Consider the following 25,988-nt stretch of genomic DNA (forward strand, 5'->3'; position numbering starts at 1 on the left):
CCAGCCCCACCCACCTCACAGGGTGTCTGTTGTGGGGGAGGAAGGTAAAGGAGATTGTGAGCGGCTCTGAGACTCTTCGGAGTGGAGGGCAGGATATAAATCCAATATCATCTTCTTCTTCTTCTGATATTTCTTCTCTCAACCAGAATAACTGGGTACAAGTGAACAATAAGAGCAGGTGGACATTTCTCCAAGGACAGAGTCACTCATAAATCAAGGTATTTTGAGTTTAGCTGGTCACACAAGACTTTTTATTGAAGTATATCCATTTCAGACTGCTTTTTCTGAAGTCTCCCTCTCCCTACCTTGCTTATAAATGCATCTTTTTTCAGCTGCCATGTTCACTCACGTTGAAGTCAGGATCCTGCACCTGTACCTGTGGTTGTTTCAGGTTAGGCATTACTTCTTGCATATATTCCTTTGTTCGAACCCTTTAAGTGAAATAAAAAACAAGTGAAGCTGAAGTAACAGAATGGCATGAGAAATAAGTTGTCTTCATCATGGGGTAATGCATGGCACCTTTCCAGGCAATGATGTCCATGGTTGATCTCACTGACAGTTGACAGGAGACAGGGCGAGGTGGGTAAAAGAGAGATTAGGTTTGCTATGATGAGACAGCCACAGGAGGGGCTCCATGAGTCCTCTTCCCAGCAGTTAAACTGGATGCAGAACCAAAGTGGAGCCTTTGCCTTCCAAGCTGAACATTCAGAAGAGCATGCAAAGAGCCAGCCAGAGTGAGACTGTACTTCTGACATGGAGCATGAAGCAAGTCTGTAAAGACGGGAATCTGATTTTTATCTAATGGTTTGGATGCTTGCTTTGGGTTGCTCTGCCTTGTTACTAGTCAAGTTAAAATTGCTAAATTGCCATTTAATTAAATGAGTTAATAAGCAGCTAAGCAAAGGCTAAGAATTTCTTCTTTTGCCTTTGGGAAAAGTAAGCCACCAAATTCTCATTTATGATAGCTGCTGCCCCAGGAGGCTGGCTGGGGGATAGCACTTAAAGCTGTTCAGGTGAGCCACACCTCACCCACATCACAACTCACAATTTCACACAAGCACATGAGAAGGGACAACTCCTAATGACAAGCACACAATTAGCCAAGGCTCCATAACAGAGTGTCAATCTATGCCTGGGAGGACTTGGGCAAATCCCTGTTCTGAGAGGAAATTCTTTGAGTGGCTTTAAACTGTGATTTTATACTGTGAGCCACCCTGAGCCTGCTTTGGTGGGGAGGGCGGGATATAAATCAAATAAATAAATAAAGCAACCACTTATCTGTCCCTCAGACTAACCTACTTAACAGAGTTGCTGCAAAGATAAAATGGGGGAGGGGACCATGGGTGCCCACCCTGAGCTCCTTGGAGGAAAGGAAGGAGTAAAAAAAAATCTAATTAATGATAGTAATGAAATGACCAATACCACACCATTGAAAAACAACTCTACAGCTGTTTCAGTAACAATGTATTAGTTTGGTATTCAAAATGGCAGAAAATGCATCTTCATGCCTGTGTCTGTGTATACTAATAATGCTGCTGATGACTGTTGATTACAAGGGTCATGTAAATGTTCACTGCTTGTAATACTTATCCTTACAACTTGAGCTCTGTATTAATAATGAGATTTATATCAAGCTGACCTCCTGCTTTTGCACTTACACATGTGGCATTCGTTAGATTAGGCAGATATACCTGTCCTTGGCACATGCACATGGATAGATTGCTTCACGTATTCCATCTCAATGAGAAGCTGCCCTTCCTTCTTGATGGCTGAAACTGACTCTTTAAAAAAATGGCACTGTACTTTATGGAACAATGGCCCATCTCTGTCTGCACTGCAGTTCATCACTTCATCATCCTCATGAAAATCCAGGAGAGTCGCATATGCACCAAGGACAGGGCACAGGTCATATCAACGTGGCCTTTACAAAAAAAACAAATGAATGATGGTTTGGCGGGGGGGGGGGGGGTGCTCGGAAAGCTTTTAGTGCAATCCTGTTGGTGGGAGGGGAGACCTTTTCATCTTCAACAAGGCAACGATGTTTCAGCATCCAGTCAGGAGCCAGGGCACATTACATACATTGAAGGGAAAGGGAGCATTTTGCCATTGCTTAGTTAATGTGCTACTGCCTGCTGTGCATTACAGATCTTGTGTCTTTTCCAGAACATTATAATTCAACTGAGAACATTTATAAAAAGCCATTTAATTTTTTTTTGCAAAGAAACTTTACAAATTTATCTACTTATTAAAATATTTATACCTTGGCTTTCCTCATGGCTTTGCAGATTACAAATCAAATTAAAAACATCATAATTTAAAATTTACACAATAAAGCCCCAAGTAACTCCCCTCCCACCCAAGGATGCCTGCATTTTATACACTATTAAAAGACCTGGCAAATAAAATGGCAGTATACTGCCTCCTGAACCTAAAAATGACCCCCCCCCCCAACTTCATGGAGTCCATTCCACAAAATGGGAGCAATAATGGAAAAGCCCCGTGAGCTACTGCTAATGCCCAGTGGGCTACCCTAAGTGGGGGAATAACCACTATGTGGCAGCCTGAAGACTGTGGTTGGTGTACAGGAACATATGAGAGGAGATGGTCCTTGAGACGCATATTTACCAAAAATGGTTTGGGAGCAGTAACCAATCACAAATGTATGCACTAGAGGCAGTATACATGAAAAGTCACAATTTTTGATGTAGTAGAATATGCAAATTTATCTTGGGTTAGGTTTGCCAACTCTGGGTTGGAGATTTCCTGGAGATATGGGGTAGTCCCTGGGGAGGGTGGAGTTCAGGGTACCTCCTTAGTAAGATGTAATGCCATAGAGTCCACTATCCATTTTCAGGGTACTGATCTCTGTAGTGTGAAACCTGTTGTAATTCCACGAGTTCTCCAGGCAAGACCAGCAGGTTAGCAACAGTTTTAGTGTATCCCTCACTGCTTCTGTAAACTCCCTAAATATGTTTAATCTTTGTTCATTTGCTACACCTGCATAATTTAAGTACAATGGGAACATAAGACTAGGAAAAGAATGGAAATTCCCTTATTTTCTTTCCAATGCAGCAGCAACACATTTCAAACATATTTTTTTCCACACCAAGTTTATTGAAGACAGTTTTGGCACTCCAAAATGATGATACCACCAGTAATACAAAAATTGAATAGGGCTGTTCAACTTTCTCCACTTTATTGGGCCGCTGAGTATGCCTGGATTACCTGTACAACACCTTTGCTGAAGCTTTTCATTTATTTATGCATCTTATTCCTTTGCCTCTTTTAAAAGAAACAAATAAACAGCAGGAGAAAATCACTGCCCAGCCTCATCAACTTTTTAACATGACATATATAAAATCAAGATTGCAAACGTTTCATCAGAACTCCAGCTTCTGACAAAGAGCTTGTATTTGTTGTTGTACAAGAGAAGTCCCCCTAGCGGAGGATTTGGGGATTTATCTCAAGTAGTATTCGCCTTGCATTTTGAAGCAGGAGGATACATAGTACTAACTCATCTAAGTTTAAGTTGTGTGGACTCCATTTTATTGTTCTGCCAATGAATCTTAGCTGCTGAAATGCCACAATCAGTTGAACCTGGTTGCCTTGTGAAAACATGGAATGGCAAACAGCAAAGCGGCACTGATGTGCACACCAAGGCTCCTCTAAGTGGGACCATAGCCCTGTGATATACAGCATATATTTTGTCTGTCCCAAATTCAGTCTTCTGCATCTTTAGTTAAAGGGCCAATCTCTATAGCCCCACAGTGCAATACACTAATATCCTGAGGTAAAAAAGAAGCCCTTTGGAAACATCAGCATCTTGCAAGCCAGTGAGCAGCACTCTGAGACCTTCACATCTTTTCTGTATGATCCAGCTCTGACAGCTTATTCAGTGCTGTAGAGTGGTGCCATAGGTACTCATCATCTCATACATATTTTTCATTTTAGCCATCACTCATGCAGTGCAACTTAGCTGGATTCTCTTATCTCACAAAAATCTTCACAAAGACCACAACTATGTCCTAAAGACTGGCAACAGTTTGGGGTGCAGACAAAGAGAGTGGCCATGGCACGTGCATTGCCTGGGCAAGGTTCCAGGTTCATTCCCTAGCCTTTCTAGATGTTGGTATAGTTGGGACATCCTGAGACATTGCAGAGTTGCTGAGTATGGTCAGTTTCATCTTATTTAAAGAGATTGTCAACTTAAAAGCTTTTTTTTTTAAATACAGCTATCTTTTTAAAGCATCCATAGAAAATACAGCAGATAATTTGTCTTGGAGGTGGATCTCATTTTGGAAGTCATCAGAATGTTGTGCTTTATTCAGCCACCCAAAAAATGTTTAGTCTTGTTATGTGCTGCAAAAATAAATGCTTGCATATCATAAAAGCACACCCTTTCTTTAAAATTTTGTTTCTGTTCTAAAGTTAGTCTCAGTTAAGAATCTGCTTTCAATACTGCAGATACTGCATAGGTAGTATTCTCTCAAATATTTGTTGTTAAATCAGTATTTCATTTCAGCAAGGTTATTTATTACATTTTAATCCCCACCTTTTATGAAATTCAAGGTTGTGTTCCAGGAGGCCTCCCATCCAAGTGTCAAGACACAGGCCTCCTTAGGAAGCTTGCTATGTCTTTCAACTACAATCAGAGGTGGCCAACGGTAGCTCTCCAGATGTTTTTTGCCTACAACTCCCATCAGCCCCAGCCATTGGCCATGCTGGCTGGGGCTGATGGGAGTTGTAGGCAAAAAACATCTGGAGAGCTACCGTTGGCCACCCCTGAACTACATCATGGAGTAAGGTGTGACCCAGGTGAAGGTTGAGACATTTCCAGACTTAGTACTTAAGATCAAAATACTTTAGTTCACACCCCACACATACATACACCACATATCCTATGAGAATCCATATGGGAGGGGCAAAACTTTTCAAATCCAAATTGCACTAGACAGCTTCCAGTATCTCTTCACACAGCATGTTTCACTTTAAACAAATACTGCAGTCCTGCACATATGCAACAAGCAATTCGGTTCTGCAAAACCAGCTTCTCTTGCTGTGACCCATGGTCATGACTTCCACCCAGCCACAGTTCTCTCTTTCCATTACATTTCCATATCCGTTAAAGTCTGAGGTGAGACCAGCATTCATTTCTTGAACAGCCCACTGAGGTGTGTTTTTCTTTTAAAGCCTTTCCTTTTATTGAACATTGTTTTAAAGGAGGGCTGCTGTGATCACACCCACAAAACCAAGTAGTCTTAAGGCTGTTTTTCTACAAATGCTGATAACCATAAATAGGCATCTTTCAGTTACTGCGTCCATCTTGCGCAAAAGCATTATCATACAGCTGGCCGTGCAAATCTGGTACAGTGGAATCCATATTAAAAAGCAGATGCTTACCATAGGAAAGAGAGAAAAAAAGAAAGATCATTGAGATGTCAGCATTAAAAATGTAGACAGAAAAGGGATTACGTATATATTTCAGATCCTGTTGACTTAGAACAGATTAAGGTGCAATTGTTGTGCCCTGCCTTCTCGTGTGGCCCCTCCCTTTCGGTGGCTATCTCCTTGGGGCACCTCTGTGGGATGCAGCCAGGGGGCCTCAGACCAGGCAAAGGGGCCAGCTTACTGCACCTGAGCTCCTTAACGCTGCTTCAGACTACTTGCCTACTCACTCCAGCTTCAGCCTCCTCCCTTCATCCTCATTGGCCCCCCATCGGGCTGCTCCCATCCCTTATATACCTCTCAGACTCTCCAGTCCCCTCCCCTTGGCTTTCTCCCCAGACTCCGCCACCTTCTTAGGTGGAGACACCCAGGTCTACCTCAGGGCATGGCCATGCTGCTTCTGAGCAGGCTCCCACCTGCAAGCTTCCTTCCCTTCTCACAGCAGGCTCACAGGGCCTACCAGAGCTTTGAGACTGCCAGGCTGACTTCTGCCGTAGACGTCCACAGTTTTCCTGGGATGTCGGGGCCATCAGGACAGCGTGCTGGGTGGCGGATGCAGCACGGCAGCAGGGGAATGGTCTCCTCGGACCCGCAGCCTTGCCTGACAATTCTGGGGCAGGAGAGTCTCTTTGGCCATGGCTGTGACCTTGCCTGTGAGAACCTCACTTCCTGGGATCTTGCCACTGTTGGGGGGTGTCTGCATGGGGGGAGGGGGGCACTGGGCAAGTCCCAGCTGGAACTAGTTTGGACAGTAATCAACAAATTGTCTAATTTAACAAAATTTCTCATCTATCAGTGGAATTAAGACATCCAAGGCAAACTCTATGGATTTGATCCTAAGTGCCCTTTCAGCTTGCAGTATGCACTTCTCACAGAAGAGGGAGAGGGCAATTTTGCTGATTGTCCCCTCTCACTGCAGCCCTCTATTTTGATTTCACAATGTACCTGGGTTATCCACTGATTCACAATGCCACAGTTTCAGGGGAACAACAGACAGAGAAGGTGGGAATGTCACTGTGCAGGAGTTAAGACCCAAGCCAGTATTGCCGGGGGGGGGCACATATTATGCTATTTTCAAATCTATTCCATGAGTTATTGATTTGTAATTTTGATAATTACTGCTATAAGCATCCAAAAGAAGAATGTACAAAAGGGATCAGAAGTGAAGTGAGAAAATGTAATCAACAAAATAGAAGAAGTCTCAAGACCTTTGCATCTGTCCAAATGACTTCTCTTTGATTCCAATTCTATCCAGGTATGTGTTGTATGAGAAACTGGATGGATGGATGGATGGATGGATAGATGATAGATAGATGATAGATAGATAGATAGATAGATAGATAGATAGATAGATAGATAGATAGATAGATAGATAGATAGATAGATAGATATGATTTCTGTCTCACTGTTCCAATTACCTTAGGGACCGCCTCTCCCCACACGTTCCCCAGAGAGCACTAAGATCTAGTTCTCAAAGCCTTCTAAGGATCCCTGGACCAAAAGAGGCCAAACTAAGAGTAACAAGAGAGCAGGCCTTTTCTGTAATGGTCCCCCACTGGTGGAACCAATTGCCGGAGGAAGTGCGAGCCCTGCGGGACTTTAATCAATTCCGCAGGGCTTGCAAAACCACTCTCTTTCTGCAAGCATATGAGGAACCCTGAAAGCGATATCTCGCCATCGAAATACGTCAACTGAATATAGCACCTTAACTTAATTTTAGCTGTAATTTAATGTAACTGTTTTAACTGTATGTATTAATTGTATTTTAAAATTGTTTTATAAATCATGGTATACCATGTCATGTTAGCCGCCCTGAGCCTGCTCCGGCGGGAAGGGCGGGATATAAATAAAAGTTTATTATTATTATTATTATTATTATTATTATTATTATTATTATTATTATTTATTTTCTTGTCTCAAAACTCTAGTTTGTTTTGTCTTCTATGTTGCTTTGTGGTTGAATCCAGATAATTAAAAAAAAAATTCTAAAACCATCATGATAAGCCAAAGCTGTAGATCTTCACTAACAGTCCTCTTGCCTGCCCCTTGATTCCACTGTGGGGCTGTTGACCCAGCAACGAGAGATCAGCAATGGAATGGAGCAACTGCTGAAACTTGGAAGTCTCCAGATGTTGAGTGGACTTCCCTTGCCATGCTATGCTTGAACACCCATCTCCTCAATAAGTATGCTGATTTACCACTGATCATGGTGGAGAGAGGCTTATGTAGTGTCATGTTATCTCAACAGAGATCAAGCGCTAACTGGTTTCAGGTACACAAGAGTTAAGTATGCCAGACCTTACCTATTCATTGGTCTTTACCTTTTATGGTGACAAAGGCTTTGCTGACTGCCTGGCCTAGAGCATTGTTGGCAACCACTCTGTATTCTCCTTCATCTGATGGTGTGACTCCTGGGATCATGAGGGAGCAGACCCCAAAATCATTTTTGGTGAAGAAGGAAGGATCTTGGGAGAGGTTCTTGCCATCCTTGTACCAAGTTACCTGTGGTACTGGATATCCGGTCACTGCACAGCTCATATAACAATCAAATCCTAAAGTCACAATGTGCGGTTTCAGTGGGACAAGAAATCGTGGAGGCTGGCATTGGTTGACCCCCTTATATCTTGGAAGCCTGACCTCAAATTTACCTGCAAGAGGTACAAAAATAAAACGGAATTAAAAAAAGGTAGTCCCCTGTGCAAGCACCAGTTGTTTCCAACTCTGGGATGACGTTGCTTTCACAACGTTTCCACAGCAGACTTTTTTACAGGGTGGTTTGCCATTGCTTTCACCAGTCATCTACACTTTCCCCCCAGCAAGCTGGATACTCATTTTACCGACCTCAGAAGGATGGAAGGCTGAGTCAACCTCGAGCGGGCTACTTGAACTCAGCTTCTGCTGGGATTGAACTCAGGTCGTGAGCAGAGTTTAGGACTGCAGTATGGCAGCTTTACCACTCTGCGCCACGGGGCTCTTCATAAAATGGAGTTACAAAGGGTTAAATTAAGAGTTAAGCAAATGCTCTTCAGATATTTTGTGAATATATTTGGATCACTTCTCTTTATGCAAACATATTTCCTTGGGCTACTGTAATGTCATGTCCTCCTAGAAGCATAATGTTTGTAATGAGAATGACCAGTTGCATAATATTTCATTCACAACAGAAGCAATTAGCAAACTAACACTGGTTTTCCTTCTTAGTCTATTTACCCTTTGCTTTGTGAACAATCCAAGGCTGTACTGTTTCAGAAGGCTCACTGATTCCCATGCAGTTTTTTGCCAGAACCCTAAAGAAATATTCTCGGCCTGGGACAAAATTGGAGACGGTGCACTTGTTTGTGTAAATCAGATCAGACACCAGTTCCCATGATCCCTTGCAGGCATCGCGTTTCATGACCATGTAATAGAGTGTATTTTCTCTTTTCTCTGTTGGTGAAGGCTCCCAAACTAAAGTCACAGTCTCAGGGACGTTCTCAACCAACTGAATAGGACCAGGGGATTCTGGGATATCTGCAAAATAAGAACAAAAGATATCAGGTGCTATTGCTAGGATTTTTGTACCACCTGTGTATCCCCTCAAGTCCTCACAGAATCTTCTCAGATGGGAGCCCTCTATCAAAATCATTCATTTGGCCACCACCTGGGCTCACTCTCCAGAAAGGATTTCCCGAAGAAGATAGGAGGGCTCCTACTTTTGTCCAGTTCCTCTGGCAATATAAGACTGCCCTTTTCAGACAAGATGTTGATGGATATGAGGCCAGGTAGTGAATCATGTCGGCTGCTGGTATTTGAAATACTTTGAGGTGTATGATTTTGACTTCTTGTTACTAGCTCTGGCTGGTTTTGTGGGCTTCCTTCAGTCATTGTTTATGGCAAAAGTGTGATGGAAACCAGATCATGAATCTCCAGCATCTTGTCTTGCTGAGCTCTGATTTTTTCTGTATTATCTTGCTGACAATGTGCTTTGAGATAACCTCTAACTAGTTACAGAAATGTAATTGTTAGTTTAATTTGTTCATTATTCACTTTCTTTAAAAACAAGGTAGCCAGCTGACTCCAAAGGTTTGTAGTCCACTTATACCCTATCCTTTGGGCCGAGGCAAGCTAAATTATTAGTTTTAAAGGAAGAAGACCTTAGCTCAGAGATTGCATGAGGAAAGAAGCCAGTTTTCACTCTCTTTATCTCCCAGAATGAAATATCTGCTGACAGTTGGTGCAACTGCTTTCTGTAAACTTAAATGAAGAGGCTGACAGTCTGCGATATTTGGGAGTGGGTGTCCTATTCAATTTCTGACAGTTGTCCATAAAGGCTTGCCACAGCATGCACTCCATGTTCCTTTTTTTTGGCAGTGCTAAATATGTTCACTTACAACCTCTATTTGCCCCTATATCCCTTCTGTGGACAATGGGGAAACTTGCACAATTCCTACTTGCTTAGCCCAAGTAGGAGTAGGAATATGCTATTGGAATATGGAGTAGGAATATGCTATTGAGGAGCAGGAATATGCTATTGAGTCAATTTTCCAAAAGAATGAATGTGTTTTGCAAGTTGTATATGCATTGTTGCAAACTATACATGTGCCTCTTACCTATGACTTGGACAAGGAAGCTGAAAGTCTCTTTCTTTCCACGCTCCGTTTGGAGGGTTATGGTATAAAGGCCACTGTCAGAATACTCAGCTCCTGGTATTATGACTTGGGTCAGACCTTCTCTGGTAGCAGTTGTGGCTTTGTGTGGCAGAGAAAACCCATCCCTCAGCCAAATTGCTTCAGGAGTTGGGGAAGCCTATTGAAAAAGAAATACACAATCAACATACACTGTTTAGTAACATACTGTGATTCAGAACTGGAAATGTATTTTGCCACAAAAATTAATCCTCTCTCAGAGAGTGATACCAATACCATCTATGCCAGAGGTGTCGGACATACAGCCCAGGGACTGGGACTGGCCTGTCCAGATCTGTTATCTAGCCTGTAAGTAAGGAAGAAGAGCATGGTGGCGGCAGAGGCAAGAGCAGTGAAAAGACCTGTGTCAGGTCAGCTGGCTGAATGGTCCATCCTTCCCTTCCTCTTTTTCTCTTGATAGGGGCAGAGTATGCATGTGCAGCTGCTTCTCTCTCTCCCCCTCCCCCAAGTTAGTGTGAAGGTGGTGGTGGTGGTAGCTGCTGATGGGAATGGGAATCAGAAGAAATGTAGGAATAGGAATGGCAGAGTGTATTTGGGTGACATTCTAGTTTTGGGGCAAAACTCTATGGTGAAATTGGGCTCAAACCATAGAGTTTTGCCTAAAAAGTAGAACGTCACAACCCAGCATTGGCAGTGTAGTTACATTGCTTCTGGATGATATCACTGCTGTATATGCACTTTGTGTGAATGCTGGAACATCCTGGAACAGACCCTAGAGCCCTCTGCTGGCAGCCAGCTAGGACTTGGCGACCCTAGGCTGGAGGGAGGGGCACAGAAGTGAAGAACGGAAGTGTGTGCAATGGGGTGCATAGTGGGAATTGAACTTGGAAAGCCATGGGAAGGGAAGAGAAACATAGCTTGTTGGGGTGAGGGAAGGTGCTCAGTGTTTGTGTAGCTGGAGGCTAAGATAAAACAGGAGTCTTGAGTGACCTGAAAGACTTGAGATTTTGTTGCATCGTTGTTATTTTTTAGGTGTCTGTACAGGCTTCTCTCCCCAAATGAGGACCCAAAGCAATTTACAAGTATTGTTCTTCCCATCTACATTTTTCTTCTCACATCTGTGCAGGGTATGTTAGGCTGAGAGACGGGCAGTCCAATCCAGACATAAGGGGCAGCCGGCCACGGCATAGCTGCTGCGCCGCTAGTAGACTTGTGAGGACTTTAGCACACTGGAGCGTCGGGAGGAGAAAGGCATAGCTTGCTGTGAGGGAGATGGCCACCATGGCAACGCTGCTGGCGTAGGTACAAGGGAGGTGGAGGCAGCCAGAGGGGAGGGCCAGCCCACCTCCCCCCCTCATTGGCCAGTCCTGGCGCATGCACCGTGGCTCATGACTGTCAGGGATGGGGAGAGGTGGCCCCAGAGAGGCTGATAGCCATCCCCAACCCGCCCCCAAACAGAGAACAGAGCCAATGATGGGTAGACCATCACAGGCAAAAGAGAGACGTCCCACCAACACGGGGAGGGAACAGGAGTGAGGCTGGGCTTTCATGCATGAGAAGCCTGGCTTGGTGGCGAGGCAGGGGTGGGGGCGACACAGGGCCGCACGGGACCACAAAGAAGTCATCAATCCCCTCACACCCTCTCGCTGTCAGAGACTCTGCCAATGGCAGGCAGACAAGCAGGAAGTACCAAGTGCAGGAGTTCGCTGTCATAGACAATGGCTGGAGTGTGTGTCTGGGAGTCAGCAGCCCAGCAGCAGACAACACCCCCCCACCCAGAGACCCCCTGTGTTGCCCTGGCACCCCCTGCCATGTGCACGGAACACCTCCCTCGGGGGCCGCGGAACTGAGTGCGAGTGCATCAGCTGCAGAACTCTGAGTCCACTTCATCAGCCCCCACTTAGTGCCCTGCACACAACAACCCTGTGGGGTTGGGTAGGCTGTCAGCCCAGGCAGGCTGAGGGGTGGCACTCCCTTCCCCTGTCCAGCCATTGGGGGGTGCAGCATGGCGGCTCATAGACCGTTCCCCCCCAAAACCAAGTCTGCCCACCCTCCCAGGCATTCCCTCGGAGAGGTCACTGACGGGGGGGGGTTGCCCAGGGAAAGTGCAGCAGATGCCAAGCAGGAGAGACAACAGAGGGCACAGCTCAGACTTTATTTTTCCGGAACAGAGTGCAAGAGTCTCCCTGGCGTGCGGTGGGCAGTCTAGCCATGGGCGGGGCTCCATTCCGAGTGGTGGGCAGAAATAGCTGTGGGAGTGGGGGGCAGTGGAGCGACACATGTGGAAGCCTCTGTGTTGGAGTCCCACCTGCAAAACGGAGATAGAGATCAAGAGCACCTGCAGGGGCGGCAGCTGGAAGAGCAGGCTGCATTTCAGTCAGGCACTCTCTTAAAGGGACAGTCTCTGACCCACCTCCCCGCAACAGGGCAGCTGCCACACACACACACCCTGTGCCCTGCCAGGGGTTGAGAACACAGCACAGGGCAGACCAAGGGAAGGGAGCAGGTGGCAGCACAGGAGAGCGGGGTCAGCAAATGCCCCCTGCCTGGTTCAAGGGCCAGAGACGCTCGCACACCAAGCGGTCGAGAGCGAGGGGAGGGAGAGGCTGGGGGGGGGGACAGTGGAACTTACCCAGCCATGGGTGACAGTCCTCGCATGCAGAGCCTCCAGGAGCCTGGAACCTGTGGAGACCTGGAAACAAGAGCAGTTAGCCCCAGGGGAGAGACCTCTCCCTCCCCCTCGCAAGTCAGAGATACTGTCAAAGCAACCGCACGGTGCAAAACCGTCACCAACGTGCCTGCCTGTCCCTCACTCTAAGTCTGTATGGCCGGGAGCTCACCAGCAGAATTTCCCGCCACGCGCTCCTCCCCCTAACAACTGAGTTGTGCGAGGCCAGAGCGGAAGTATTTCTAGGAGAGGGGAGACTGCGATTGGGTGCTAGGGAGGGGGCTCGTCAGCCCGAGGCACGAGGGTATTGGCAAGGCAATCACGCCGCTCCCTAAGGGGTTTATGAGCTTCCACAGTAGCGGAAGCGACCTTTGTTTTTGGTTTCAATGAGTGCCTATGGGACACGCCGCTGTTTTTGCAGGCATAAAGTTGTGCCTCTTGGGGTGGGGGGCGTGTCATGGGTCAAACTGCTCAGGAAGCTGCCTAAGCCTGGCTGTGCCCCCAACTCCACCCCCTCCTCTGCCTGAATGCCTGGCTCCACCTCACTTCCGCCCACGCTTGGGCACAGCCCTCACGTGCTGCTGCCCTCAGGCGGAGCTGCGCTCAGGTGGCCCTCCGCCCATGTAACTCCCCCCCACTGTGGCGGCGCTGGTTGTACATTGGTGCAAACCCTTCCTGCGCCCTCATAGTGGCTCATCTGGTCCCAAAAGACTTTCCACCCCTCCTCTCTGGATTGTGCTGTTACTGGCCTAAAGTCACCCAGCAACTTCTATGGCAGAGTGGGGCTTATCAACCTGGGTCTCCCAGTTGTTAGTCTTCATGCTTGAACCTTAGCTCCATGGGACGTATGTGAGTCTTTGTGGAAGGTCAGGTCTCTAAGTGGAACTGAAATTCAAGGAAAGGAGTATTCAGTGGGATCAGACTTGAGATCTGGAGAAGAATAGATTGTTGTGGAGGTGTGTATGTTTAGGGGGGAAGGCCTGATTTAGGAGTTCTGATCATTGGCAGGTGGCTAGTGAATCTGTGGAGGGTTCGTGATTTTTGTGGTGGATTGAGCAAGTGTTGAGGGTGGTGGCACCAGTTCCTTGGAGAATTTATATTATATGTGTATGCTTTTGAGGTGGATCTTTCTAAGTGGGGAAGAAATCCTGCTTCACACACAAAAATACTTCCAGAGTTGCAGGAAAAAAAGGTTGCTGATCTAGTGTAGTGGGTAAGTGTCTTTTCAGAGAGGGAGGAGAGCCTCTGGGATTATTTATGCAGGGGGGGGGGGTAGGGATAGTCAGGAAAAGTTCCTCTGCGATGGGAGACATACTGTGAGTCAGTACAGTCAGCAAAATAGGATATTTACAGTGCTCCTCACCTACCAATAAAAGGATGCCACAAATTGCAGGTAGGTGGGGGAGCAATGTGATGTTGTACTTTCTGAAGTTTGCATTTTACCAGTTTTGGGGTCTGAATTAGCCCCAACTTAAGGCTTTTGCTTCTAAAATTCTGTCTGTGTTTGGGACAACATATGTCTGTGAACAGCTTCTGTAATAAATGTTAATAAATCAAAAGTATTCTCAGCTTACAGATACACACCTAAACAGCATACTCAACATTGCTATAACACAGACGTTGACTCCTGATTTTGATGCACTAATTCAAAGCAAGAGGTGTCAATTATCAAAGACTGTTAAATAAAGGAAATACTGTAAGAGTTAATGTTTGTATTTTGAGTAAAAATAATATTATTCAAGTGTGCCTGTGTTCTTTATCAAATTTATATGTCTGATACCTGGCATTACATTTTAAGGTACACATTGCCTGGCCCCACAAAGGGACATTTGTTCTACACCTCTGACTAGGTTCTTACAGTAACACCACACCTGCACTCACACATTTCTTAATTTAGAATACTTGAACCTCACCTTTCTACCAAATAAATAGTGTCAAAGATGCCTACAATATATATTTAAAACTAATTAAATATATAATTTAAAACGACAAAAGTAGCTTCCAATATCAGTTAAAACAGCATAGCATTAAGTCAAAACAATGTGGAATCAACACGGACTCAAGTTCAGCAACAATTAACTCCTCTCAAAATGCCCTTTGTCAGTTTACGGACTGCCATTGAGTCATTCCTTTTTCCCTTTCTAAACCCCCCCCCCCAAGTCTATTATTTCCCTCTCACTCAGTGACAACAGCAATAGCTGATGACAAATGATGGACACAAGCTATCGAAAATCATGACAGTTAGCTTGCTTAACTCTCATCCATTCAAATAAAAGAATATTTAGAAGTACTTAAACATGGCTGAAGAGTGCCAGGCTTTACCCATTTGCCTTTATCAGTAAAAAAGAATGCTGTCTTATGGTGTTGAGCCCCTATGTGTTTCCTTTCAAAGAAGAGAACTGGACACCTCAGCATCAACTCGTCAGCTCTATTACTTCCACTGAATGCAGAGAATGAACTGCTTTGAAAGAGCATCATAGCCACCCAATCTTAAACCTTGTTTAGTTGGAAGCACGTTCAAGTGACTTAAAACTGGACCCCCATCTTAGTACATAAGTTTATGATCACATTTTAAGGCAGGACATAGATACTAGAGCTGGGGTAGGGCTCATTTACAAGTTTTGAAAGGTATTTGCAGTGGCATTACTAGTGAATATAAAGTGATACTTAAAAAGACTACAACAGTTAGCCACCATCTGTACAACAAAGCAAGAAAGCTGGAGTTTGACTTTCAAAATTCATGGAAGTGTTCTCAACAATGAGCTATACTTACTTCAAAGGGAATGCGCACACGAATGGTATCCCCAGCTTTGACAATCATGAAGCTTTTCACATTGTCATTTATTAGAAGTTTGGGGTGAACTAAAATTAAAAAAAGTGAATTGTAGATTTATGATGCATTTATAATAAACATATGTCCCCAAAGACACCTTGAAAATATAGTGAATGCCTAGAGATACCATCCATTGCAAATGCTTCCACAACAGTACATTACTCACAACTGTTTGATCATAATTCTGTAAATAAACTGATGATTACCTTAAGCTTTTGATTTATATATAGAAGGGGGCAGGGCTTTTTTTCTAGCAGGAGCTCCTCTGCATATTAGGCCATGCCCCCCTGATGTAGCCAATCCTCCAAGAGCTTAGAGGGCTCTTAATACAGGGCCTACTGTAAATTCCAGGAGGATTGGCTACATCAGGGGGCATGACCTAATATGCAGACGAGCTTCTGCTAGAAAAAGAGTCCTGGAAGGGAGGCAGGGATTGGGCAAGCACAGAAAAGGACTTTACTGTCTTCTTCCCCTCCTGCAGCATCCCATTGAGCTCTGTGAAGTTCTACCTCTCAGAGTAAGAGGGATCCTCACAAACTGTGTGGAGACTTAAGTAGGGGTCAACAGTGGGAAGGAGGAGTAGGCCATAATTGTCCTCCTTCCACCAGTGGAAGTGCCACTCCATCCATGTAAGTAGAGAAGTGCCACTCCATCCATGTAAGTAGAGAAACAGTTTTGGATCCAAGCCATCATTTATTAAGACAAAAAAAATGGCACATCCAGTTTTGCAGCATTTTACAACACTGTTCAGTACCTTTTCTCTACTATTTGCAATAAAAACTACAGCTTTAAGGGGTAGACCCCATCTAGAGACCCCTTTCCCACTGCAACCTGCTACACCCTTCAAAATCATGCCCCAGAGCTCAGTGAATCCCAGGGACCAATGCGGGAGGAAAGTGTGGTTTTGCAGGGGAAGGGTCATCACCAAAAAGTTGCTTCTCCCCTGCTTCTGCAGAAGATGTGCTTCACTCAAGTTGAAAAGGACAGCCTTGAAACCAGAAATTTGAAGAAAACTGTCTCAAGTGTAGTTCTTCAGTGTTTCCATGTGCCACTGAGAACTATCACTTCCTATTTTGCTGCTTCAAATACAGCACTATCTTTTGACACTTGGCTTTTCTCTGCTCTTAAAGGCTTTCATTCATATTGTTAAAAATCTCCATCTTTGAACAAATCTTTTCTGGAACTACTCTCCTCCACTGCAAGTTGCCAGTTATTCTCATGACTTAACTGTCCACACTTTCCCTATGAAGAAAAGTTAAAATGCTTGGGGTTCTTTAGCCTGGAGAAATGTCAACTGAGGGGTGGCATGTTAAGAGGTTTACAAGATTATGCATGGGATGGAGAAAGTAGAGAAATAAGTCCTTTTCTCCCTTTCTCACAATACAAGAACTCATGGACACTCAATGAAATTGCTGAGCAGTTGGGTTAGAATGGATAAAAGGAAATACTTCTTCACCCAAAGGATGATTAACGCATGGAATTCACTGCCACAGCAGTGGCGGCGGCTTCAAGCATAAACAGTTTCAAGAGGAGATTGGATAAACATACGGAGCAGAAGTCCATCAGTGGCTTTTAGCCACAGCGTATTGTTGGAACTCTCTGTCTGGAGCAGTGATGCTCTGTATTCTTGGCGCATGGGGAGGAGCAACAGTGGGAGGGCTTCTAGTGTCCTGGCCCCACTGATGGACCTCCTGATGGCACCTGGGATTTTTTGCCACTTTGTGAAACAGAGTGTTGGACTGGGAGGGCCAGTGGCCTGATCCAACATGGCTTCTCTTATGTTCTTATGTTTTTATCTCTAAAAAACCAGATCCGGTCACTGTGAGGTGAATGGGAGGTAGCAGCTGATCAAAAGATGCCCATGCATCAACTGGTGGGGAATCGATCGCTTGAGCCAGCTCAAGCAGAAGCCCAGGGGCAGAGCAACTACCAGTGAGGAATCAGTACTATTTCCTGCAGAAATCATAGTCATAGTAGAAATCCATTTGCCCATGGAAAAGCTGTTCTGGATCCAAGCCATAATTTCCAAGACATAAAGCTACTGTTTTGACTCACCAGAGGGAGGTACAGCTTGGATGCAAGTGTCTAATTCAACAGGATCACTAGAACCTCCATCGTTGATTGCTCTCACACGCAGGAAATACATTTCCTTGGGTTTTAGTCCTCTCACTGTATAGCTAATCGTTGCTATTGGGAGTGCATTACACTGGGTCCATTTCAGAACATCAGAGTGTCGCATTTCTACAATATACCCTTTTGCATTACTTTCTTCCTCTGATTCTGATTTCTTCCATGACAAAGAGATGCTGGTATAGTCAGTACTGACCACTTTAAGATCCCTCACTGGACCCGGAGGTTCTGGAAAATGGATAATTAATTGATATTTCAACATGTCAAAGACTATAAATTCTGCCTCCCATGTGTGTGTGTGTGTGTATTTGCTATATTTATAGGCTGCATTTCTCACTGAGACTCAAAGTAGATTATACAGTGTAAATTGGTACGAAGAGCAATATACTAGGACTAGGATTACAGAGATCTGAATAAGCACAGAATAGTAGACATGATACAGATAGCAGGTACAATATAGAAAAATGGCATTGCATCATTAGAAAACAATGCAGCAACTACAGGGCAACACATGCAGCAGACTGATTATATGTCCTATACACAGTATAGTCCATAATATCTTTCACTTTATAAAATACCTTCCTGAATCATTCTATTATAGTTCTTGTAACCACATAGAAAAGCCTTCCTGAAAAATTCCATTTTCTCAGGTATGAAAGGAAATATCTGTCTTCAGTTCTTCCTATAACCCTGGCAATTGTTCCTTACTCTTTATTCCTTGGTAGTAAATTGTCCTCTCTACTCTCCATAATTCAATGGAATCCCATACTGTCCCCCTACCAACAATATTATAATACCCGGTGTTACAATGTACTTGAAACCCATGAAGTGTAATAAAATAACATATAAAAATATCATTGCCATATTCCCCTTGCCCCCCTATGCATTTTCTCATGGTCAGTTCCATGGACAGGGCTAGTGAGAGTTTTAAAAAATCATTTGGGCTTTCCTTAATCCAAGGTGCAAATCTGACAGTATAGAGGCAGATGGATGCCACCTCCTGCAACATGTACAGCAATTTAAATACAATTTCATGATAGTACTCATCAAATGATCAGATGTGTTCATGGACATATACAAAATGTTTTGTGTGAATTAGTATCCCACCCACTATCTATGCTACTTTGCAGAACCTTGTCCAGTAGGAGAGCTTGTCCAAATCACTTACTCATGGGATCCCGAGCAAAAACAACTTCTGAGGGTGCGCTGGCCTCACCCACCCCTGCAGCATTGATAGCAGCCACACGGAATTCATACTGCAGGCCTTCCTTCAGATCAGTCACTGTGTACTTCTTGTCTGTGGAAAGAAACCCTCAAACATGAAATCATGAACTTTTTTATTTTTTGCAAGCAATATTACTGGTCCTAGAATTTCCTTCCAAGCGTACTTTGGGTTCTGTAGTAGAGAGCTACATAAGAATTGCAGTGAAATCTCTTTTGTGTGATATATTTGTTTGTTAGCTGACCAGAACAACAAATACTTTCCTCAGATTACCTTGTAATATTAATCCCATCATAGAATAGCCAATAAGAGCTACTAAGAAAAAGAAGGCCTTACAGAACTTACTCCTTATGATTATCTGATTACATAAGTGAACTGTATACAGTACAAAGGATATGTGCTGTGGCTCCTCTTCCCAATTATTTATATGCCCAACAACCTTATCGCAAGTTTGAAGAAACAAGCAACAGTATAAAAACTTGTTACTCTAAAACAAGGTAAGAATGCTGCAATGAATGAGGGGATATTACTGGAAACACAATAATAAAGCACTGTGCAAAATCCAGCAAAAGCTGAACATTTTCTACAATATATGTAGTCAGATTTTGCATGGTGTGCTTCATTACTGCGTGTAATGAGTGAGGGGACAAAGTAGTGCAACCCTGGCTGGGAGATGTCATAACTCATAGAACAAGAAAGTGTGTTGGGAGGGTGTAGTGTTTTACTATGTAAAGTTTTGTGTTTGCTTTATTTCTGCAAAATTAATGTGGTTTTTATATGCATGTTTACTGTTTAAAAGGCAGGCCTCCCACTCAGACATAATAGGGAAATAAACCTGCACCCAGAATAAACCTCCCTAATCAGTCTCAATGGCAAGAGGAGAAATCATCTGCAGGATCAGTAGCAGCAAAATAAGTTGATGGTACAGCCCAAAAAGAGACTATTATCAGAACCAGCAAAATCCTTTCTGTAACAATAATCAATTTTTCCAAGGAAGCAAGTTTCTACTGCTCTGTTCAAAGTCTTATTTTTTTCACGTATAAGTAAAGGGATTTCTTTCATGATGAGTAAAGCGAACCTCTACACTCATAGGTAGTAAACATCTGAAATCTAGTGATAAGAGGATTCTGGACTAGATGGGCCAGTGGTCTGATCCAGCAGGGATCTTCTTATGCTCATAACAGGATACAGCAGTGCCTGAGACCATCCTCATCTTCTCCTTGAGCTAAGGTAGAAACTTACAATGCAATTCTATGCAGAGTTATTCCAGTCAAAGCTCACAGAAATAGGACTGCACTGTTGGTGAGCCAATTCAGTCATCTTTAAGCAATTCTGCTCACTGGAATCTTGTCAATGGCTTCCTGGTGTTGAGCTGCTTACCTGTGATGGGCAAGTCACTGACAGGTGTCCACGTGTTGCTACCCTTTTTGCATTTCTCAACTGTGTAGCCTGTGATCCGGGAGTTGCCTGTTTTATGTGGTGGTGTCCAGGTGAGTGTGATGGCACCCTTGTTGGCACTGACAATTTTAGGAGGAGCAGGAGGGCCAGGAAAAACTAAGGGGAAAAAATTACATTCAGTATTGTTACAGCAATTCCACTACTCCATAACACAAGGATAATAGGTATTCAATTAGAGCAGTGTTACAACAACTAGATTGCTAGTTAGGGGAGTTAGAGATTTTGTGGAGAGAACTATAAGGTATTTAAGTATTCTCACTAGGTTACAATCAAGACATATTTTATTTTCTTCTAGTTAGTTAGAAATTATGTCGCTGAGATGGCTGAAATTATATGCCATATTAAGTTTCAGTTGTGATCTATAAAACAAATAGCTGAGAACAATGGTAAAAGGTAATCCCCTTTGCAAGCACCAGTCGTTTCCAACTCTGGGGTGATATTGCTTTCACAATGTTTTCATGGCAGACTTTTTATGAGGTGGTTTGCCATTGCCTTCCCCAATCATTTACACTTTACCCCCAGCAAGCTGGATACTCATTTTACTGACCTTGGAAGGATGGAAGGCTGAGTCAATCATGAGCTGGCTACCTGAACCCAGCTTCCACCAGGATCAAACTCAGGTCGTGAGCAGAGCTTGGATGCAGTACTGTAGCTTTACCACTCTGTGCCATGGGTTAAATTATAAGCCCTCTGCCTAGCAACCATATCATTTCAATGTTCTAAACACACACATATACACACAGAAATAGTGATGATGATGAAAAGTATGGAGAAGAAAGTTACTGGAAGTTGTAGCCCTCTAAAATGACTATTTAGTCTTCTAAACCAATACATGAAATTTAGCTCCCCTATATACCTAATAACTCTCTCCCCTCGGTTTCTTGGCCCACAAGCCCCAGCCTCCAAGACCCTCTTGACTGTTCACTTCCATCTTATCTGTGGTATATAGCCCTTCCTAATCTATCAGATTTGCCCCGTTATATTTCACTAAGTCCTCCTCTCAAGGTCCGTTCCAGGTTTTGAGGGACCCAGAAGCTCCCAAGTTGCCACCACCAGACCCCCATATTTTCCCACACTTCCATGTACCCCCCCATCTTCTTCCACCTGTAAGCCCTCCCACTTGCCATGGTCAGTTGCCTGCACCACCTATAATAGAACTGGCCAATGCAGGTAGCTGGGAGTGCTGCTGCCATGGCCACCAGCTGCATTGCCTCTGTACTCTGTGCAGAGCATGCCTTTCCCCAATGATTCTGGACAGCTGTAAGCATGGGTGACAGTGCACTTCAAGCAAACAGAAAGGGAAGGGAATGCAGACAGGTGGCAAGGGAGGTGTGGGGGATGTCAGCTGCTGCGGGCTCTACCAGGAGCCATGGGCCTTGGCAGCTGCCCTATCTCAGGGGAAAAAGAAGAAGAATTGCAGATTTATACCCCGCCCTTCTCTCTGAATCAGAGACTCAGAGCGGCTTACAATCTCCTTTATCTTCTCCCCCCACAACAGACACCCAGTGAGGTGGGTGGGGCTGAGAGGGCTCTCACAGCAGCTGCCCTTTCAAAAACAACCTCTGCCAGAGCTATGGCTAACCCAAGACTATTACAGCTAGTGCAAGTGGAGGAGTGGGGAATCAAACCCGGTTCTCCCAGATAAGAGTCTGCACACTTAACCACTACACCAAACTAGCTCTTATCATTCAAATCCAGTTGAAACTGGTTGACGTTTCACTTATGTGGCAATTCTTTGATCACTTGATGGGTTGTTAGATGTTTCACAAATATCTGACAAACATAATGAGGTCCTCTGTTACCTTTGGTAGCAGCCATCACCTCCTCAGATTCAAGTGCCTCACTGGTTCCCTCAGCATTCACCGCTTTCACTTTGAAGACATAGCTTTTGTCATGTTCCACTTTGTTGGTGGTGAAAATAGTGCTGCTCCCATTGGTATCACCCAATGTCAGCCAGGTCTTTCTGCCAGCCTGCTGCCTCTCAATGATATACTTCTGTATCGGCTTACCCCCATCATCTTTAGGGGGCTTCCACTGAATAGTTATGCCACTTGTGGATGTGTCAACAACTTCTATTGGACCCACAGGTGGCTGTGGCTTATCTGAATGGAGGAGAAAAACAAAGAAAATGGGAAAGTTGCTACTGGAACAGGCAGTTGGCAAGATCTGTATAGGTTCCAATCCAAAGATTTAGGCTGAAGATGGATGTGAGTTTTTAAAGAGCTCAAAACACTGGAATTGCTTTGTCAGCTCTCATTTTATATTAATGTCAGTCTCTAGCATACCAGTGAATCAAATGGCCAATATGTTCATCTCCTTCCTGCTTGTTCCCCTGCCTGGTCATTCTTTCCATCTTCTTGGAAACACCAGCAGTCCATTGCTGAGTAACTGAGTTAGAAGGGAAACAGTCTCCTGCTGTCTCAGGCACTGCATGAGGAGTGCTTTGTTTCCATTCAGGAGGAGGAGGAGACAGAAGTACACCATGATTTGAGTCTGGTAGCATCTTAGAATCTCACTGTTCTACCAGCATGGCTACCCTCTGAAACTATCTTCATAAAGACAGAAGCAGTAACTGGGCAGGACTGAGTGGATGGGAAAGACTACTGTTGTTGGCCTGATTTTAAGTAAAGCAATACAGGGACCGGGGGGGGGGGGGTCCTACAGATAATTTCCTTCCATTAATGAGCTATCTCTGAAGCATTATAGTCATTTCAAACAATGCTTCTTTCTCCCCCACCCTTATTTTTGCTGCACAGTCTTCCTCAGATTTTTTTTAAAAAACCTTCTGAGTGCTATAGCACTAAATCTGTATAACACTTTAGCACAATAGCAGCACCACTGAGATGCCTCAACTCCATTGACTCAATGGTTTAGCACTACAGTGGTCAACTTTTTTTTAAGTCTGAGAAAGATTATATGGTGAAAAAGGGTGGGGGGGGGAGTGACATTGTAGGAAGTGCTATGGACATTTTAAACAGCACACCACGGTGATTCAGAAGCGTAATGAAGGGGTTGGAAATGGAAGAAAGCAGTTTTCCTCAAAAGTGGCTCAACCATGCTTTGCTAACCTGATGCAAGCAGGTTTGTATGAACCAGTAAATAAATTCTACTAGCAGCCGGTTACTAAAATAGAATGCAGTTTGAAAAGGGCCAATGTATCAGTGTTCCATTTGCTAGTATGCTTCTAATAGGCATTAATGCAAAAGGGGTTCTGATAATGCAGCCGTTCCTTTTTAAATATACATTTGTCTTTAGCCATTGCCCAAAGCACTGTGTACTCTACTCTGCAACATATAAAGCAGTTTGCTATGAAATGTACTAAGGATATTCTCCATTTCCCCACCTAACTTATTCTACCTTTCAACCAAAACCTGGCTTCTAAATCAGGTTACAGCAATGAAAACCCACTACAAAGGTAAATTAAATGGGGGTTGTCAATTGGCCTGGGCAGGATGTAAGGCTGTGGCTTCTCCTAGGTTCCATGGCCTGACAAGCAGAAGGAGGCAGGCACCTACCTTCATTGCTGCATGATGATGTCACTTCCAATGTAACCCAGGAGTGCCAGTAGTGTAATGCTGTAGCAATCACCTCCAAACTCTATGAAGTTTCTGGGCAAATGCTAGAACATTGCCCCAGTGTGGTGCTGGTGCCTCCAGGTCATGCCAGAATTATCACTGAATGATGACAAAGATTGCCACCATCATCACCACCCTTTTGCTGACCTGCTTTCACCCACTGATCAGATGAAAGTTGGCAGGTATCAGCAACAATTACCAGAAGTTTGCCTGCTATTAGTGTGTTCCTAGTAAACCAAACTTCCACAGAAGGCATTCCTGATGACAGTGTGTTATAGTTTTAACCAAGAAGCCATCTATAAAGTGGTTTCTTCATTTCATAAAAATGGTTGTCGGAATACTAGAGGACATCTCACCAATCACTACAAGCTTAAGAGACGCTTCCAAGCTTCCACTGTCATTCTTCAGCTTCACTTTATATTCCCCACAGTCCTTTCGGTTGGTGCTGGATATGGAAAGTCGGGTGAAGTTATCTGAATGGTCAATGAGGATCCTAGCATCATCAAGAAGTTCACCGTCATCCTTTAGCCAAGTAGCCCTGATTGGCTTTTTGCCTTCAAATGGTATCTTGACCATGGCATTCTTTCCTGCCTTAACCACAACAGACTCTTTCTTCAGTTTTTCCAGGACAGCAGCATCAACATTTGGAGGATCTAACCACACAGAAGCAAAGACTACAGTAAATTTACTCAAGGTATAGAACTAGTTATAAGCTTCTAAAAATAACTTCAACAGGAACTGGAAAATCTTGATAATCCTGGACAAGAACCTCATAGAATCCAGAAAGATATTCTGAAATTCCTCTGCAGGCAGCCTCCAACACAAAAGTCATCATCTACATCTTCACTGCCTAGATATTGTTGGACTAACATTAATGTGATAAGAAATATATTAGAACAAAGAGACAACACAGCCCCAGCCAGAGGATGTACATACAGTAAGTATAAGACAAGGACAGGAACGGAGGAAAGGGTCAGAGGCTGAGTAACAGAGACTGGATTAAAGAAAGAGATGGCAGTGGAGTTTTTAAAAAGTTTTGCTAAGGAAACAGAATCTTAGGAAAGGATTGAAACAAGAGATTGTAGTGTCCTAATATAATGGTTCCTAAACCAGAGAGTAGCCAGGAAAAGAACTGGAAAATCGAAACAAGAAATGTGGGTAATCAATCTGACTAGAGTGGATAATGCAAGAGGGTATGTCAGGGGCATAGATGGGCAAGGTATACAGTTGTGTCCAACACAATTGTTTCTGCAGGTTCTCTACCTGCAAAACAAAACTTTTTCGACTCCCCAACTTTCTAAACGTCGATGGTCCAAAATGCCTCTCAAAATCTTGTTCTTGGAAGGAGATCTGGGGGTCCAAGAATAGCATCTCAGATGCGGGGGAGCTCAGGTTGCTATGGGAAAGGGGAGCTGAGAAAGTCATACTGGTGGGTAGATATTCTTGTAGATATGCTGTGCTGGATCCAACCAATGCAGACATAAAGGCATTTTTGTAAAGGTAGTAAGGCTATAACACAACAAAATAGATCAGGAAGGCACTTCGATAAAGAGAACAGCACTCTGAATTATACCATTGTGTATAGTATGTTTACCTTTTTGCTATAGATTAACTGCTTTGGTTTTATACCTACATAATACCATTTTCTTTATTGTGTAATCATATTGTTTTTAATGCTTTATGCCTTGTTCCAGATTGCTGTAATCCTATATTGAAGGCATTGACTTGCACTGTGTAATCCACCTTGAGTTTCAGTGAGAAAGGTGGACTATAAATAAGGTTAATACAATAAAAATTATGAGTAAGAATGACAGACTTGAAATGTAACACAAAACATGACTGAAAGCCACTGCAGGGTGAGGTTAGGCAGAAGCTTTTTAAATTGACCAAAGAGGTTCCACACAATTGTTGGCCAATCTCTTGTCTAGAATTTTGGTTGTGGTGGCTTAATTATTGTATGCAGCATATGCATCCATTCATAAAACATCACAGAAAGTAGTAACCATCATTTAATGGTTTCCAAGATGACCTC

The 25,988-nt window shown here is 43.9% G+C and overlaps 1 protein-coding gene across 1 annotated transcript in view; it reads right to left on the reverse strand.

Moving 5' to 3' along the window:
* Positions 1-5,240: 5,240 nt before the first annotated feature.
* IGFN1 (immunoglobulin like and fibronectin type III domain containing 1) overlaps positions 5,241-25,988 on the reverse strand; it is a 57,764-nt gene continuing 37,016 nt past the window's right edge. The window contains exons 17-26 of the mRNA XM_060232987.1: positions 24,313-24,609; positions 22,184-22,483; positions 20,304-20,477; positions 18,870-18,998; positions 17,627-17,929; positions 15,512-15,600; positions 10,035-10,230; positions 8,656-8,955; positions 7,767-8,093; positions 5,241-5,361 (exon numbers count right to left, since the gene is read on the reverse strand). Of these exons, the coding sequence (XP_060088970.1) occupies positions 5,306-5,361; positions 7,767-8,093; positions 8,656-8,955; positions 10,035-10,230; positions 15,512-15,600; positions 17,627-17,929; positions 18,870-18,998; positions 20,304-20,477; positions 22,184-22,483; positions 24,313-24,609 (2,171 nt within the window). The 3' untranslated portion in view covers positions 5,241-5,305. The remainder of the gene's footprint in view (positions 5,362-7,766; positions 8,094-8,655; positions 8,956-10,034; positions 10,231-15,511; positions 15,601-17,626; positions 17,930-18,869; positions 18,999-20,303; positions 20,478-22,183; positions 22,484-24,312; positions 24,610-25,988) is intronic.

This window comes from Heteronotia binoei, chromosome 2 (genome assembly GCF_032191835.1).
Source record: "Heteronotia binoei isolate CCM8104 ecotype False Entrance Well chromosome 2, APGP_CSIRO_Hbin_v1, whole genome shotgun sequence".
Classification (NCBI taxonomy): Eukaryota; Metazoa; Chordata; class Lepidosauria; order Squamata; family Gekkonidae; genus Heteronotia; species Heteronotia binoei.